Source organism: Corvus hawaiiensis, chromosome 6 (assembly GCF_020740725.1).
Source record: "Corvus hawaiiensis isolate bCorHaw1 chromosome 6, bCorHaw1.pri.cur, whole genome shotgun sequence".
In the NCBI taxonomy this organism is placed as follows: Eukaryota; Metazoa; Chordata; class Aves; order Passeriformes; family Corvidae; genus Corvus; species Corvus hawaiiensis.
This window is the reverse complement of record NC_063218.1, coordinates 55246194-55265531: the sequence shown is the minus strand read 5'-3', so window position 1 is coordinate 55265531 and position 19338 is coordinate 55246194. Positions and strand designations below refer to the sequence as shown.

At 38.5% G+C, this 19338-nt stretch overlaps 1 protein-coding gene across 3 annotated transcripts in view; it reads right to left on the bottom strand.

Annotated features, from left to right (window-relative positions):
• Nucleotides 1-19338, bottom strand: part of USP47 (ubiquitin specific peptidase 47) — a 51648-nt gene that overhangs the window by 31344 nt on the left and 966 nt on the right. Inside the window, exons 2-4 of one of the 3 annotated variants that reach the window (XM_048307111.1) lie at nucleotides 5131-5190; nucleotides 1854-2057; nucleotides 879-995 (exon numbers count right to left, since the gene is read on the bottom strand). In XM_048307111.1, the coding sequence (XP_048163068.1) occupies nucleotides 879-995; nucleotides 1854-2057; nucleotides 5131-5190 (381 nt within the window). The remainder of the gene's footprint in view (nucleotides 1-878; nucleotides 996-1853; nucleotides 2058-5130; nucleotides 5191-19338) is intronic. The other 2 variants (XM_048307112.1, XM_048307113.1) reach the window with 2 other exon arrangements.

The following is a 19338-nucleotide window of genomic DNA, read 5'->3' as shown; positions in this document are numbered from 1 at the left end:
CAGTATTACAATCCACACAACAAGCAAGTTTGCAATTTAGCATCTCCTATGTCTCAGTTTTCTGCACTGAAATACAGAATAAGATTTTTTCCAGACACCTAAATTTCAGTCCATTACTCTTTCAGAATCATCCTTAAATTCTGATCTTGAGCACAAATATTTACAAGTGGGGTTTCTTCCCTTTTTCAGATAATTAAACTCCACAACAAAGGCTAAGTAGGCCAGCATTACACTGATACAAGAGCTGAGTAATAAATCTTAATACATCACTAGTCTATCCAATCATTGATTTAAATACATTGCAGCTGTGTGTATCATATAGTTGAGAAATAGAAAATGGCAAAAAATTTATTATGGCAAACAGCAGCTTCTAGCAACACTGCCAACTCTTCTTTTAGATGTATCTATACACAGATACATTTATTTTTCCGTAAATGTAAATGTGAAAGCCGGTAGCTGCTGTTGATGCAGTGCTGCTGTTTCTGAGAATTCTGCCAGAAGGTCCTAAGTTGCTTTCAAACACCCAGAGGAAAGGGATTGGATATATGATTAAATAAGTATTGTTAAGACTTACCTCTGAATGTATCAAAGATTAATTAATCATATACCTTAGAAAATTACTTGCAGCAAATATCACAAATATTTGACAAGCATGAAGAGAGTGACAGCAAATCATTACTAATGAAATTGGTCCCACTCAGAAGAAATGTAAATATAGATGTAAATAAAGTCTGTTGAGAAGGTCCCCAGAGAAGCTTATTATGAAATACTCAGCCCAGTTTTATTTCATTTTCTGACCTTACACAAGCACTACAAAGAACACACACCTCTCTCCCCCAACACTATGGCTTATGTAGCTGAGTGAAGATTTTACTCACCGGCATTACATGAGGCTGCTCACCATCCTTGTCTGTCAAATGCAGAAAGTTCTTCTTCCCTGGCTCAAAACCAGCATCAAGAATGGTTTTGTCACTGTTCTGATCTATTGGAGTCTGCTAAAGATGAGTAAAACAACAGAAACATCACTTTTTTATTACAGATCCATATGCAATTAACACATTCCATCCAAGTACATTGCTTGACATGGTTGCTGACACAGTAAGACCACAAGAAAATAAATAATTATCCAGTAAACAAAACACACATCATTAGTACTGAAATAACTTGGGAACAGTTTAGGAAACATTACAGTATAATGCTTAGATGTTGGTTAATTTATTGAGGAGTCAGACACTGGTCTGTAAGTTTCTAGTGAACATCACATTACCCAGTGTCCTCTACAGCATACAGACACTTTTTTCTTTAAAAGAAAAAAACAGTTACTTTCAGCAGGCTTAAACATGAGCTGAAATAAACTGATTTCTATTTCTTAACAAATCTTATAAAATTTTCTAGGTGCATCTAAAGAAATCATATTAACTAAAACCAACGCTGATTTACAATAAAGCATAGGAGTGATAACACATTTAAAGAGGTCTAAGAAACATGGGGAGTCACTACACAACACGCTGCTGCTGCTGCTAAGAAAACATTTCTCAAACAAGACCACAGGAAACTGAGATTATTTATCATGGGTATTATTATTAAAAATACATACTGATAACGAAAACTAATATTACATCTGAATGATCATATTAGTTTTTGTTTAATCATTAAACAGATCTATCATTAAAGAGCATATTTGGGAGACTAAAATTCAGCCAAATCAACACAGTGGTGTCAGTCTGCTGTGGCACACCCACCACAAAATGTTACAGGAATGAAATGAGCACTGTGCAACACAGAGGAGGTTTTCAATTCTGAAGACTGAAGCGTTTGCTACCAAGAGGAAACAAAAAGCACCCCTGCCATACCGTGTCAGTGACGTTATCTCCATTGCCCCACATCAAATCAAAAGATCCATTCACGTAGCCCACTTTGGAAGCCACGTCTTCAAAGAGCCGTTTAAGTGGGGTGGAAGCCGGCAGGTTCAAGGTAATACGCTCATTCACTGTCTTGGAATTCGTGGTGTCCTGTATTATACACAGCACCCTGGGCTCCTCAGCAGCACTCTCTGCCTGGAATGACAGCAGACAACAATTCATGAGGAAAATTAAGAATACTTTGGAATTTAATTGAAAAATCAAAACACAACTTCACCAGTAAAATGAAGTATACTTTTAAAACCTAAGGTTCCTAGGAACTCAACTTTATTTTTCAAAGTAAGCATTAGAAAATTAAGAACCTTCCAGTTTTGAAAAACATATAAAAACAAGCTCCATTTTTATAGAACAAGAAGGAATTTGTACAGGTGTGGGGACAGAGAAACCGCTCAGGTTCTGCACAGAATTTCAGACAGCAAGCAGATAGAAGACTGCTTCAAAATCAGGAACAGACTTCCAAGTCATCACTTCCAGCTCATATCTTGCTTTGACACAATCATAAATCCTGCTGAGGCAGAATATACCTTTTGTGACTTTCAGAAATGCAACCCAGAAAATTTGCAAGCTTCCAAGTAACCTTAGAAGCTGACCACTAAACAAGGTTTTATAATGAAGCCACCAACTTCCTACTAACTCCACTGCTGTCTGAGTTGCAGGAGATATTCTTCTGCCTGAACAAAGCAAGAAAATTAGCATTGACAAATGGCTACTGGACAAAGTAAAAAGAGTTTAAACAGAAACTTCAATGTACCTAAAATCAGAACAATAATGATCTTGAATGAAAGTGGCAATGGAATAATAATAAAATTTTCTGGACCCAGGTAAGCCAAGAAAAATGGCATCTTTCCAACACTGAAAACCCAGCAAAAGATCTAAGCAAAAATCAATTAATTATCTTGATTATCCAAAATTGTAGAACAGCAAGGAATAAATGATACTTAAATACACATCTCATAAGAAAGGATCAGGTAAGTAAAAGGAATTAGTCCTCCAGGGACTCAGCCTTTTCAAGTTGTAACACACAGAAAGCATTAGTAATGTGTTGTCAGGGAGCCCAAATCTCAGTCCATGGCTAACGGCCACGGCATCTAAAAAGGCAAAAAACCACATGCAGTGCTATCATGATTCTCAGTGGATAAGAACAATAAATGGCAATAATTATGTTCCTGCTAAAGCTCTCAGCCACATCACAAGCATCTTCTAGAGAATACAGAACTATAAAGAAGATCTGAACAACTTCAGAATCCCTTGTAGTTCTACACAACCAGCCTCACAACACATATCAGCACCATCAGAGTGGTATGGTCCTTTTTGAGAGCTCTTACACCACCAAACCCTTTGAAAAGGACCATGGACATTGCAGCTGATGCTGCATGCCTTTATTACACAGTATTCCAAGATCTGCTGGCAGTGTTCATGCAAGGATAGAATAAAATGTTAGCTGACTGCAGCATCTATTCCTATCATTGTCACAAAAAAGTTGTTAGAGAAAGGCAAACAAAACCACCCTCAACCCAATCTGTATGATGGTAATTTGCTTTCGACTATGATTTTTCTTAAGACTTTGGAGTCCAGTTTCTTTAGGTTTATCAAATGTAACATCCTGTGTGGAAGCCTTCATTAACTGCATGCTCAAAAAGATTCAAGGCACTATTTGCAGCAAATCCATAACACTTCATCTTCATACATTTCATCTTTATGGGAGAATTTTACATTTATCAACTACTTTCCAAGAAGACATGCAAAACTATTTTTGAAACATTAACCACACATTAAGAAGAAAACACAATTTGGAAGTCAAAGTAATTTTGACGTATTATATCCTCACTTTCATCTACAGCACCCACAGAGACGCACAGGGCTGTACTTAAGTAGACTAAAATTAAATTTCACCAGTGATTACTTCTCCTGGGCTCTTTCCTTGAAACTTCCCAGCACAGCATCTTTTTTTTTGTTTTTATCTTTTTTTTTCCTTTTTTGCTGAAGAAGCAATTTCCCTCTTTCACTGTGTGGTCAGGAAAGAGAAGGTAAAGCTTGTTCAGTGGTCTTTCTTGATTTTTTTTTAAGAAGATGAGCAGCAGCTAAGACCCAACAAACTTGTAAGATCAGCCTATACCTACATGCAGGTCCCTCAGCAATGGTAAAGGCTTGCTCTGGGTGGAAGCTCGCCCTCCTCTCTAGAACAGCGCAGGGAGGTTAAGAGGCACTTGCTACTATCCATACAGATTCATCTTGGAAAATAGAAGTTAATTTGGATTTAATTGTCCCCACACTGATTTCGTATTGATCCTATAACTTGATGGGCCACTGCATATGATCATATCATGAGCAGTTCTCCACTGGAGACTTCATTCCTTGTGCTACTGCCCTTACATAACCACCTCTGTAACTGCCCTCCTCCCACTCCCACTTTCCCTGCTGCCTTGGATGGTGAATCAGTTGCGACCTGCATTAGAGTTGCTACTGAAAATAATTAGACACAAAGTATCTGAGGGATGGAAATAACACTAAGGGAACAAATTACAGAAGATTACAGAAGATTTGCTGGCTGGGTTGGTGGAAGTTGCACGTCACACAAATCCTCTCTTCCTTGTTCACAGATGTAATTCTGACAGACTGAACTGGTTTAACTCAGGGTTAGTATAGCAAAGGGTATTAAGCCGTCATTCATTCACACTGCCACCCGCTTCAAGTTGTTAGCAGTAAATAGATAGAGCAAAAATAACCTCAGCCCAACTCTATGCATGGAGAGCATTCACACATACCAGCTGAACTAGGAGACAACAATGCAACACCTTGTTTTGAGACTTTACTACAAAAATAGTGTGAAAAGCAATACTGGCCAGAGATAGATCCCTCAGCTATTCTGACAGGCTGTTATCAAACCAAGTCCACAACAGAAACACAAAAATTCACTTTAACCATTACATAATCTGATACATTTTGAGAGCAAAACATTTCCTTTTTTTTAATGCAGAGAGAGCGCCAAAGCCTCACACGCCAGTGTAAAATCATATAAGCACATACTCCAATTTGAAGCTACCATTAAGACTGAATTTAATTGGACATCATCTTTGTATTCAAGAACATGCACAGAGAGTTTAATGTCAATAGCTCATGCTCATGTTAAAATAAACAGAAGCTACAGCATCATGCTGTTATTGTGTTTCTTGGTTATCATTTTATAAAGTTGATTTCATCTGTCTACCTGTGAAAATTTCTTCTTCATTTCAGCAAAGATACTCTGTCTGCAACTCCAAAACATATCCTATAGTACATGAAAACAAAATTAACAAGTCATAATTGAAAGTTGTAAAATTACTTTTATTTTATATAAAGTCACCTTTACAGCATAAAAAAATATTATTACCGAGTTTGAAAACACCATTCACAGAATAACTTAAGAAAGAATAGTCCATTTTAATATTTAAATTATCATAGGAGCAGTGTTACAGTGTCAGTTAAGTTGTAATACACAGAATACATTTCATAAAGAAGTGAATGGATAAGAAAATGTAAACAATAATTCAAGATATAAATTCATACTAACACTTCCCTTGATTATCTTTAAAACACACCACAGACATAAGTAAATGTTTTACCTCAAATGGTTCAAAGGTAGGATTAGCATGCAACCCTGTAATTCACTTTATTATTATATTTATAAATTATGAAGCTGTCCAGTTTCATATGAAACTGTTCTTTCATGCCTGAATTATTTCCTGTAGGGAAGTTTTATTAATATGAGCCCATTTTGAAGTATGAAGGCAGTAAAGAGATGAAGTTACTGGCTTTATTCCTAACACTCTTAAAGTAAAGCCTGCCTTGGTATCGCTTACCTACCATCAAAAATTCAACAACAAATATTAACTGCACAAAATTGTTTTCTGACTAAACATCAAATTAACCAGTTTCTGACTCTCAAGTGGTGCACTGTGTATTTTTCCAGAAAGGAAAAACAGGAAGTGGGAATGAAGATGCTCATATCACTGCTCTTTTCCAAATTTCTTCAACTGTGCCCTCAGTGAAGATTATAAAAACCAAAACCACTGACATTATCTTTACTGACGTGCCCTATTTGCCCCACCAAAGGACCTATAAAAATAGCCCAAATTAGACTACTGCATTTAACTTCTCAGCAGAATGACACATAAGGCAAGACTTTTTTCTTCACATACTGAGAACTGAAGATCCTGTTTGGAAGTTTTAGTATGTCAAGACTGTCTAGCAGTTTCCTTTACATACCAGTTTGTAATTTCAGATTTGAGAGATTTCAGATTTAAATCACACAATTTAAATCTTTTGCTGCTTACTGGTTTTACCTGCTCTCAATTGAAAGTCACGTACATTTTGTTAAAATGACCCAAAGGTTAATGGAGTCCCAGAACCACAAATCTGAAACTGCTGATTTGTAATATTATCATTATCAAATACATTGCCCTGTGTCAAAAATTTAATTAAGACTTCCAGTTTTCCTCCTAATCAAGGACTCCAAAGAACCTTGACTTCAGCCTGAATTCCTTCTCTCCACAGACAGGCAAGCCAAGTCTGGTACACAAGGGGCATGTGTAATTCTGTAGTGTGCTATTTGACTTGGTGCACACAGTGGAGGGTGGAAGGGGAGGACAGGCTCCAGGTATCACCTGCATAGAACTATCTACAGGTTGCTTCTTTTATAAAAATGTTCTTGTGCTGGCTTCTCAGCTCTTGTTTTTTCAGTTAAGGACTGCTGGAAGATTTTCAAGAGCTACTTCACTAAACAAATTCCACATAACAAATCAAACAAATCAGATTTACAAATTATACTGTTTATATGATGTTCAGAAATTTTAGAAGTAACAGAGAGCTTTCAGCTGCTCTGACAAGACAAATCACAAGCCACAGAATCACGAAACCATTTAGGTTAGAAAAGACCTCCTAGATCATCGAGTCCAACCTTTAACTGATGATTACCATGTCAACCAGACCATGGCATTAAGTGCCACATCCAGTTGTTTCCTGAACACCTCCAGGGATGGGGACTCCACCACCTCCCTGAGCAGCCCCTTCCAATGATTAACAATCCTTTCTGTGAAGAAATTCCTCCTGATATCTAACCTGAACTTCCCCCATTGCAGCTTCAGGCTGTATCCCCTTGTCCTGTTTCCTGCAAGAAGAGGCCGATCCCCACCTGGCTACACCCTCTTTCAGGCAGTTGTGGAGAGGGATAAAGTATATGAAAACAAAATTAACAAGTCATAATTGAAAGTTGTAAAATTACTTTTATTTTATATAAAGTCACCTTTACAGTATAAAAAAATATTATTACTGAGTTTGGAAACACCATTCACAGAATAACTTAAGAAAGCATAGTCCATTTTAATATTTAAATTATCATAGGAGCAGTGTTACAGTGTCAATTAAGTTGCAATACACAGCCTCCTTTTCTCCAGGCTAAACACCCCAAGCTCCCTCAGCTGCTCCTCATAGGATGTACCCTCTAGACCCTCCCAGCTCCATTGCCCTTCTCCAGCCCCTCAATGTCCTTCCTGAACTGAGGGGCCCAGAACTGGACACAGCACTCGAGGTGTGGCCTCACCAGTGTCCAGTAGAGGGGGACAGTCACTGCCCTGCTCCTGCTGGCCACACTATTCCTGATCCAGACCAGGACGTCACGGGCCTTCTTGGCCACTTACAGCTGCTGTCAGTCAGCACCCCCAGGTCCTTTTCCACTGGACAGCTTTCCAGCCACTGGTCCCAAAGCCTGTAGCAATACATGGGGTTGTTGTGACCCAAGTGCAGGATACAGCACCTGGCCTTGTTGAAATCACACGGATGTGTCCATCTCTGAAATGCAGCATTCTCTACTTGTCAATTAAAGCACTCACTCCAACACTGAATAAACTTTATAATAACCACTAGTGCAATTCTGCATTTTACAAAAATCTTCTCTCAGCATGGAAATGTCTTTAAAGTACAATTACAAGACCAAAGGTCATTCTATAAAGTTGCTTAATTTTACCCTGATAAAAGTTATTCTGGAATGCACCAAGTCGATTATTTATTACACCTCACAAAATCAATAAGCATATTAACTACACAGTTCAAGGATTTCAAATTAACATACACACTGTACTCACAGGCAAATGCAAAAATACCTTACTGCCTTTTCCTCAGAAGAAATAAGAGCAACTACTCAGCTAGCAAGCAATGTATCCAGTACTCAGGAGAAGTCCTCAAAGCTCCATGCTGCTACTTTGCCAAAGTGTGACACAGTACACCAGTGGCTTAGGAAAACAAGTTGCAGACCCCCAACTGCATCAGCACCGAAAAGGCAAATGCAGACTGCTGCTTAAGGCTACAATTAACAGAATCATCCTATGATTATTTTAGCATAGAAGTTTTCTCAGGCTAATATTTTGGTCAACAGTTGAAATTGTAATTTCAACTGTTACCTGCAATTTTAAAAAATATTGAAAACACTGACACTTTCATCCCAAGTCACTCTATCTGGCTGAGGGTGGGAATCCAGCAGGATGGAGAGCACCCTCAGCAAGTTTGCTGATGACAGTAAGCTGTGTGGTGGTGCCAACATGCTGGATGGAAGAGATGCCATCCCGAGGGACACTGACAGCTTGAGAGGTGGGGCTGTGTGACCTCCATGAAGTTCAACAAAGCGAAGTGCAAGGTTCTACACCTGAGTTGGGACAATGCCAAACACCTACAGGCTGGGCAGGAAAGTGATTGAGAGCAGGCCTGAGGAGAAGGACTTGGGGGTGATGGTTGATGAAAAACTTAATGTGAGCCCGCAGCATGAGCTGGCAGCCCAGAAAGCCAAATGTATCCTGGGGTGCATCAAGCAGAGTGTGACCAGCAGGTCAGGGGCAGGGATTCTGCTCCTCTACTCTGCCCTTGTGAGTTCCCACCCCAAGTGCTGGGTACATTTCTGGAGCCCACAGCACAAGGGGGACATGGAACTGTTGGAGCAAGTCCAGAGCAGGCACATGAAGCTGATAGGCGGACTGGGGTACCTGCCCTACAAAGACAGGCTGACAGATTTGGGGCTGTTCAGCCCAGAGAAGAGAAACCTCATAGCAGCAGTATCTGAAGGGCCTACAAGGAAGCCAGAGAGCAACTGCTCATCAGGAACTGTAGTGATAAGACAAGGAGTAATGGGTTCACTCTGAAAGGGGAAACTTAGATTAGATATATGGAAGAGATTCTTCATCGTGAGGGTGCTGAAGCACTGGCACATGTTGTGCAGGGAAGTTGTGGAATGCCCCATCCCTGGAAGTATTCACGGCCAGGCTGCATGGGGCTCTGAGCAACTGATCTAGTGGAAGGTGTCCCTACCCACAGCAGGGGGGTGGAACTAGATGATCTTTAAGGTCCCTTCCAACCCGAACCATCCTATGGCCCTTGACATTTTTCCATTTCTAGAAAGGTGATGATGTTAAACCTGCATGTAGAAGATTTCTGACTATCAGAGCAGACTTACCAAAGACTTTACAATACAAACATGCAATCAACACACAAGTCTGACCTGGGTGGACTTTCTAGAGGGCTGTGCTACACAAGCATTTACACCCCATGTACCTTTCTAAAAAATATTTCATCTTTCTTCCATTAAAGATCTGCACCTGCAAGTTGCAGAGCACAAAGCATGTTGTTGCACTGAAGCAATTCAAGCTGTATTTCTGTACATACCAACAAAGGCAGCATTGTTATTAGTGCCATCTGCAAGACAGACATTTGCTTTGACCATATAGGTTCTGTATTTGTTGAAAGTACAGAAACAAAAAAAGTAGAGTGTTACTAGATCTGTCACAACAGTATTCAAATGTAGAACTGCAGTGGTTTTAACACCGCATTTAGATGTGGCTTGCTATTTTTCAGCCTTGAATCACTGAGTTAATTAAAATTCTATAGCAGCAATTCACTATTTTAACTCCTGCTTAATTTTTATAGAATTATTTTCAGAGATGGAAAGTGAAACCTAAAGCTAAGGTCAAACTTCATACAGATTCTACCCAATATTTCCAAATCCCAATATTTCCAACAGTTAAAAATAGACAGTAAGTAAAAATCACAAGTTTCAGGTCAAGAGTTGAACCAACAGCTGTGTGAAGTTTGACTGCCAAGTAAAGTTAACAGCCTATTGAGACTTAAAAGGACCACCACTAGAGAAGATTCTACATGTCCACACCCTGTAAATAATTCTCACCAATCACTGCAATAGAGATGAAAGACAAGGAGATCAGTAGCAAGCAGCAACGGCAGACATCAAGCTTATACTCACAGAATTACTTGGATCATTAAGCCTAAGACAGCAATTCTCAAATCTAATGTAGCTTCAGCAACTTAAGACTCCCATATGAAGTGCCCACAAGTGACTACTGCCTGTCATGTCACTACTGGGCAAACTCTGGGATGCACATTCCAGGTCTGTGTAACTGACTGGATGCATGTTTCCAGCAATTACAAGGATGAGTGAAATCTGGGAGCTTCAATGACACAAAAGTGGTCTGCACCTTTCACTTCTAAAACATAATCACATAGAAACATTCAGACATTAACATCAGTTCAACTGAACAGAAGCCTATTTCAACGTTCTCTCTCGGGAATGACAAATCAGCTCCTTGAGAACCCACAATCATAATTTAGGAATTCTTTCACCTCTTCCAAGAGGTCCAATCCATTAACCACCACACTGGATACATGTTGACAGCACTGCTTTCTGCAGAAAATGTGAAGGTCAGAGATCTTTCCAATAGACAGCAAACAAGGGGAGAACAGCCAGTGAGCACCGGGATACCATTTCTACCTGTTCCCACCATTTCCCCTCTTTTTACCCTGTGATTTTTAACCATGAACTCAGAGAGTCCTTACAACCCACGACCCCCTCCTACCCTCACCAGAGCTACTCATGCTCCATGTTTTTTTAAAGCCCAACAAAGGCCTTTTTAGAGGCAAACTTCCCTGGTACAGCCAGGTGAGCAGGGTCACTCCCCAGGAAGTAAACACAGGGTGATTACAGGGTGATTCAGAATGAGGGAAGCATTGAGCAGGTGGTCTCAGACTAACATATGGCTTTATTTTAGAGGAAAGAAGCAACTTCTTTTTAAAATACAGTTTACTAAACGAATCCTGTCAGAGCACTTAGGTGTTACTCAACACAGGTGCTTTGCTGCAGCCTAGTCTGAGTTAATTGACAGAACAGTGCACTTAGAATCCTGTTACAAATGCCTGAACCAAAACACACTTACAAAGATGTATTTTATAGCACACTTGTAGCAAACTGAATACACTTTTTTTAAACACAGATCCCAGGAGGTCTTAAACAGAGTAATTTTCAGCTGTTAACTTGATATATCTTGTGTTGGAATGTTTCCTGAAGCAAAAAAAATTCTTAACAACCTTTAGACACAATCATTTAATTTTAAATCTGACTTTAAAGTATTGGGTTTTTGAGTACCTCAATAACACACTTTATCCCCACCCTTCAAATTCTTCATTATACCTGGGGAGACTTCAGGCAAAATCCAACAACGTTTTAAAGCCAGTGAAACTAGAGTTCTTCTGTCCCTTTACAAGTAAGGAAGAAAATTGCTTCATAACAAGCATAAAATATCATCAAAATTCAGGAATAGATATCCTGACTCTGACCATTTTCCTAATTATTGAACCTTTGCCCCCTCCCTGGTTTGTTGGGGGGTTTTCAGGAGAGTTAACAGGACCAGCAGAGGAGGAGTAGGAGTATTTTAAATGCATGTATTATATGTAGTAGTGCTTACCTCACTAAATACCAACACCACCTGGACATAACTGCAACTTTCTGTGGTATCCTAAGAGACTGAAATGAGACCCTCCATCCTTAGGTAGGGTGTGAGTCTGTAAATGGCAGTGCTGCTCACAGGACAAGAGGAGTAACTCCCCCTTCTATTCTGAAAGGCCTAGAAGAGCAAAAAGTGTCACTGCTGTGGCAATGCCACTGCTTCCACCCTCATGCCACTCTCCCTGTGCTTGACAGCCGCTATAGGTACAGGATAACTGCTGCAGATCCCAAAAGGCAGGTGAGCCATACTGACACTCATGGCCCTGCCCAAGTGAACCCTACAAATGCTTTCCTACAGGGGATAACCCGATTCAGAGAGGAGATACAAAATCAGTCCTGCAGCAGAGCCCCTGTGATCTTGTTCTCTTCAGAAAATGGGGTGTATGTTTTACTCTCTTCTCTGCCTCGTGTAGATTATTCTTATTTTCAAAGGCACCTTCTCAGCAATGCTTCCTTAGTAACAAAATTTAGTTAAAAAGAATCCAAAGTGCCACCTCACTGAACCAGCTGCATGCCAGCTGTCAACTGTCACTCCTAGAAAATGCATAGGGACAAATTATTTTTATAATACATAGACACTTCAAAGTCTAATACTTCTAACTTTCTAAATGTCTCCAAAAATAACCCTATGCCTCAGAAATAAAGAGTGTGTTATGAGGCTAGTGTTTACTTTTGAGAGTTTGTTCCTACTGTTGTGTATTACTGGGTCATTTGTAAAAAAACACAAAAGAATAGGAAAGGCAAAAAAAGCTGGGGTGGGGCCAGAAATAAGTTCAAGCCTGGAAGTTGTTCCAAAGACTATAGAAAAAGATATAGTGTGAGGGGATACATGTCTGGGGAGAGCTGAACTAGAGACCAAAATATCCACTTTTCAGTTTTACAGAAGGTATTTTTCTTCTTTTAAGAGACTTTAAATATGCCTTACTAAGGACATCCTGAAGAACCAGTCTTCTTACACTTATCTCCTCATGGCCTTTTAAATATGGTAAATTAAGGTGATTCAAGATTAATTACTTCCCTTAAAAAAAGTCAAACAAAGCAGCCATCAATAACAAAAGAGTGCAAATATTTCCTGGTCATGCCTGCAGATCACACAAGAACTCTAACGAAGTTTCCTTAAGGGGTAACAAAGACTAGTTTAAAAACCTGTAGTTTTCTCTTAACCACTGGACATCTTGAGTATTTCACTCTCTTAAAGGTTATAATTTCAGCTGATCCTATTTCCTTTCCTCCTCTGACCCAAAGTTGTTGAGCTTGCAAAAGGTTTTGTAACTACACTAATTGTGAGAATTAAATGTCAATGAAGCTCTCTACATTTGCAAACTGTCTGCCAGACTCTCTACACTCATTACAGTATAACCTTCACATTCAGATCTGAAACAGCCTCATCTTTATACAGCTTTCCCTGCTTGTAATTTGTCTCTACCTTCCTAATCAGCATGCTCCTTGTTTTTCCTTCAGAAAAAAAAAAAAAAAACAAACCCAAAAAAGCCGAAAAAGGGGGAAATGAGAACACCACGAGACACTTACTACACTTTCATACGTTAATCAATACTTGCAACATTTGTTTCCTATGGAGAATCACAGGAGTAGTGGATGGACCTGCCCTCCATTTCTTCAAGTACGAATTTTAGGGTAACATTTTCCTATGCTGCTCCTATTCTAAAGGACTTTCTGCTGGATTCAATTACAAATACAACATTAGCATAAAAACAAATTAAGAGTCTGAGCAAAACCAGTACTCAGAAGAGTCTTCTCTTCATGGACAATTCTGAAATGAAGGTTTGCTTCACTACGAAATCGCCAACAGACATGTATGCTAAAAAATTAAAATCCTGTACAGTTTAGACATTAAAACATGACCACAGGCATAGTTTTTAGTTCTTTAACAACTTTCAAATTTTAAGCTGTCCAGCTGCTGCTGGGGAAGGAAAAACAGAAGCTGAATAGTGAGGCATGTTAGCAGGGATTCTTTGTGCAACTCTCTAGCAATTCTGCACAGGATGAAGGGTACAGTTCAGAATGGAAGCACCAGGGCAGAAACTCTGCCTGCTGCCACTGCCACAAAGGGGAGAACATGGAACTCTGGAGCAATGTCTCCACGGAAGGAAAAAAGGATGACAATGTGTATGTGAGAAAGGATCTAGACAATTTTTCCATATATGAACTGATGAAAGCATTTTATTTACAAACACCAGGTACTACTTAAGAGTTTCTGTATCTGCTATTTTTTCTTTTCCTTCACTGTTACTGGTCTCAACCCAATACCTACACAAATCAGTGAGCATGGCTGCCTTCCATTCCTTTAGCTCCTGTAGTATGCTGCCAAACTTCTTCAGAAAATGCTATTTACACATTCAGACATTATTTACTTGAAAACTTTCACACTATATCAAATATATTTCTCATACAGCTTCAAAACTAGAGCATTCACCAATCCTCAGGAATTCAAGCACACTTGCTCATGTTACTGAGGCAGCTTTCATCACATGTGCTTATTGAGAAGCTACACCTGAACTGCAGCAGGATAACCAGCTCTAAGCTATTCACAGAAATGCCAATCTAAAAATAATCTGTTGCCATTTTTCAGAAGCACCTAAAGCATCCTTGTGATCACAATCTCAACAATTATATTGAATCAAGTGATCTGTACCAATTTCACCCCTTAGTATTTTTAGAACATGCACAACATCCTTTTTAGAAATTATTTCATCTGCCAATGCTGTGCAAGAGCGTTTGCTCACTGCAAGCTGACTACATGCCAAACATTGCAAAAACCAAAGAAAATAAAAAACCTGGCATTTCATAGTGCCTGAAACTGTGGTCAAGTTCATTGTTATTTTATCAGAACTTCACAAAAAAATTCTGTGACTTACTAGTATTCACAATTATCAGTTCTTCAGTAACTAGTGGCATTCTTTTGAGAATACTTCATTCAAGAGAAGAAATGAAACAAAAACAAAAAACAAAATGCTAAATAGGCAGCTCGCCCGAAGGTACACCACATTAAATCTCAAAGGGCAAATTGTAAAATAGCAGCTTTAAGTGTTCACAAAGGAATGAAAAACTTCTTCAAACTGAATAAAAAGGCTGAATATGTACATGTAACTCAATCTCTCCATTTTCTTCAGACATAACTTTCACCCTTATTTTCTTACATAAAACCTAACATATTTTCAAACACAACAAAAAGAGTGAAGCTGTGACTGGATATATGAACATTTGTACATCATACAGTGTATTACAGTACCAACTGTAATGCACAGGAGGGGAAAGGTTTAAAATAATACCCCGCCCCACTCCCATTTAATTCTGACAAGACTAAAACATGTAATTCAAAGGTAACACAAATTCAAGGTACTGGTTTATTTCAGTAAATCACCACAAGTTTTAATGTTATATTGATATCAATACATTCTATCAGCAAAAAGAAGCTGCACAATAGTAATTTTCATCAGTATTTGTGGTTGGACAACTAACATTTTAAAACTATGATGCAAGGCTGCATTGATTATAACCACAATCAGTTTTAAAAAGAACAGAAAATAATATTTGTGGGTTTTATTTCATAATGGCAACAAACAAAGCACTGAAAACTTTTTTGTTGTATACTGATACTCTGAGCTCAAAAGAGTGCAGAATGTAACACTGACAAATCTCTGCCTCCTGGTAACTGCTTCACAGTTTACGAAAAAGTTCATTACTGGTCTGAGAAAAGAGTGTGCAGCTGCACAAAAAAAATTAATCAAGGATTATAATTTTACTACTGATGTTTTTGATTCCGAAATTTTAATCACCAGTGACGCACAAAACAGTAGAGAAAATGGCATTTCTTGTTTGTGGTGATGTTCAAGATGTATTACTGCAGGAAAAAAAAAGAGTATTTCGTTATTTGGGTGTCAGATTATTCTACTGAGTAGTAACTTCAGCAAGCAGCATTTACAGCCTGAGGCTCCAGTACCAAGTACTGCCCATCAGGCAGCTGGTACCTCTCAGGCAAAAACATTTCATCAGATGATCTGGAGGTGCTGATAGTTCCTTACTCTGATCATCTTTCTACGCTGCAGATTAAATACCCAGATGATAGCAAGGGAAAGTAAATGGTGACTGGAAAGCCCAATGGCTGGGAAAATGCAGGAAAAGCTCTTGAATTCTACTCCTAAGCCTTATTCACCAAACTCAGTAACCACGTGAACATCATTCAGAAAGTGTCTGTCTGCAAGGAACAAATTACTTGGTGGAATTCCATGTGGATTTTCTGTTTGTTTCCTAAATTTGATTTCCAAAATACTCTCTCTGTCAATGAATTAGTCAGTTTCTCTAGTTGTCACAATCATACCTCTATGTTTTCTAATGGAACACATGAGAAGGAAAGCAGGAAAAACTGATAAATTATGCAAGCTGTAACCACTTGTAGAATCTTTTAATACATGGGAAGGAAAAAAAACAAGGATGTCATCAGCATAGAAAAGAACAGCATCCCTTTACTTAACAGAATTGCAAAATATCTTAATCAGATTCCCGCTCTTCTAATGAGGAAGTCAGAATGATATCCATCAAGAGACACATTTGATTTGTTCAGTGCAGAAGATTAAAATGGATTCATTAGTGTAGGGATGAAAAGACTCACATTAGTGAGCTGAGAGGGAACTCACACCGCCTTGCTTGATTTAATAGCAGCAAGTACAAAGTATATATGTGTGTGTATATATATATATTCTGACAGGTGTACTTTGGATAGTTCATGCTGAAACATGTTGAAAAAGGATCTGCACAGTATTTACTTGATCAGTAGCACAAACACTTCAAAAATCTCAGAGCAGAACATACTTCTCATATTCTGACCAATACTCACTAAGTTCTGATACATCTTGATTTTCAAGGTAAGTCTTTGTAAAGTTCACTTATATTAAACACTTATAAACTTATAAACACACACCAGCATCTCCCTCATCAACTGTGTTGAAAAGAATATTTCATTATTTTCTGTTTGAGGTAGATTTTCCCAAAATAAGTTTTAAGTCAACTTTTCCTGTAAGAAAAACTGAAAGTCATAAAAAGGTTTTCCCTTCTGATAGCATAATTTTCTTCTAATTTCCATAATTATCTTGCTCATACTATTCACCCTCCCTTCCCAGGGTTACTGCTTTACTAGACTAATGAGGTAAAAATCTACACTTACTAATACAGCAATTTTTAAAGAATATGCTCAAATTTTGCTATCAGGGTGCAGCAATGAGCTCTATTTTACTCAATGCCTTCTGTTTAATGGCTATAAAAGAAAACTAAATTGAATCTTTTCATCTTTTAAATGAAGAAAGCAAAGTAATTGAGGTTTGGAAGGAAAAGATACAGGGACCAGTTCACACTGAACCCCAGATCCAGTGAACAGGGTCTCTCACTGCCCCCCCCCCCCCCCCCCCCATAAGGAATTATTGGTTACACTCTTACAGGAACAGTTGGGAAAGCATTAGGCAGCAGTAGGGATGCAAGAATGAACTTAGTAAATGCCTGAATAGCCCAGGCAAAAATCTTTATGCAAAACAAAATCCCTACACCGGTTTATTAGAAACTGCTTTAATACATCTCTTCCAGAGGAAAAATAACTTTATCCCGAAGTTATGAGCAAGAGAAAAATAACAAGGCACTGATTACCTGGACTTCAGAAATGCAGCTGAAGCTATGGAATGAACAAAAGAAAACTTTTCACAAGAGACTAATAAAAGATATTTGAAGTGCAGCAGTGAAACTTTGTATCCACTTTGTATCCATGAAAACATGATCTTACTCCTTCCAAAAAAATCCATGCAATTTAACTTCGGAAACAGCAATCTGAGCTCCTGTTAGCATATACAAAAATATGGAGACAAACACAAACTGAAGACTCATAATCAACTTAATACCCATCTTTCCACTCCAGCACACACAGGCTGATAGTGTTATAGACACCTCCTACCACTTATCTACCAAGGCATCATGTAGACAAGAACCAAAATCCTTTTCCCATCCACTCCTTTGGATGATTAGTCATTCCCTAAACCAGCCTAAAGCAAACAACGTTACATTTCTTCTTGCTCTTTTACACTGGAATGCCAAGGAAAATCTGGTTGCGCAGTCATCTCAGCAGATACTGGTTCACAGCCCAGGTTAAATCTCTGAAGCAGCACTAGACAGTGAGCTGTACAAGTGATACCACCCAGCCCACCGGGAAGGGCCAAAACCCATGAACTGTGATCCTTTATCCATCCCTAAAGGGCAGAGCTGAAACTCCAAACGATCTGCTTTGCCTCCAACTGCTGTTAGGGGCATAATAGGAATATTTAGGAGCAGGCTGTTGAGAACTCAGAGACCTGGAGAATTCTGTTTACCCATAACTCAGTGCTCTCTGCAATGGGACTACTAATGAATCTCAAAAGGACTTAATGGGAATGCTGCAGTGTTTCATTAAAACTCCCAATCACTAAAATAAAAATGAGGATATACTGAAAAACACTGGAAAAGTTGAAGATAAACTTCTGTTATAACACACACATATATACATATATAGATATAACCAGATGGCTTAACACAAATAGTTCATCTGTTTTCTTTCTCTATTTGATTTCACTAATATTCTGTTCAGTTTCATTTACTTTAAAAATGCATAGAGACACAATAAAGAACCTGAAAAAACTTGCTGAGAAAAAGCAACTCCTGCTAGCATTATCAATGTACAAAGTTTATAGATTTCACACTGTTTGTTTAAGATATCCATATCTATAATCACATATATTCATCTTCCTCTGCCCATACTTCTCCCCCCCCCCACAGATGAAAGTGCATTCAAAATCCTTGTCCAATGAGTCAGTTAAAAATACACATCTGAATCATAAGTATATTCTGAATACAACTCTAAAGCCAAGGGGGATACTATTAATACATATAACTAAAATCACGGCCTTGGCTAGCTGCTTTTATTAACCACCTTGTCTACTCCACTTAACCACAGCTACTGCCACAATGTTTCTCCTGCCACTCTCCCTTATCTATATATTTCTTTGGTTTTAAAATGAAATATTTAAGTGTATCGGCTACTCTATCTTCCGTCTCTGATTTTATATTTTTGAAGATTTTGGTTCACAGCTGATATTTAAGCATACTAGCTACTACACTCTATCTCTTTTTAAAGTTTCTGGAGATTTCAGTTTCCTGTAAAAAGATGAGATGTAGTCCTTTAAACCTTAGTATTTTAAGAAAGGAAAGAAAAGGTAAAGTTACCGTTGTCCTACATATATCCTGTGCTTATACGTACAACTGCCTGCACAAAAAATTGTTTCTAATATTCAGTGTTGTTATTTGCTTTCAAGATCTACTCAAGAATACCATTTAAGGATCAGCATCTCATTTCGCTAAGCTCCACAAAAATGAAGCCCTTGTCTGACAAAGCTTCCCGTAAGAATACGCAAACAGAACAGGTAAACGTAACAAACACTGACGTTTGACGAAAAACAACGGGAAGGGTTTGAGTAATTTATCAGAACAAAACTATCAGAAAAGTTGGCAAAATATGCAGTGTACCTGCTCAGGAAACAAAGTTTCTGCTGATACTACTCTACCAGTAGC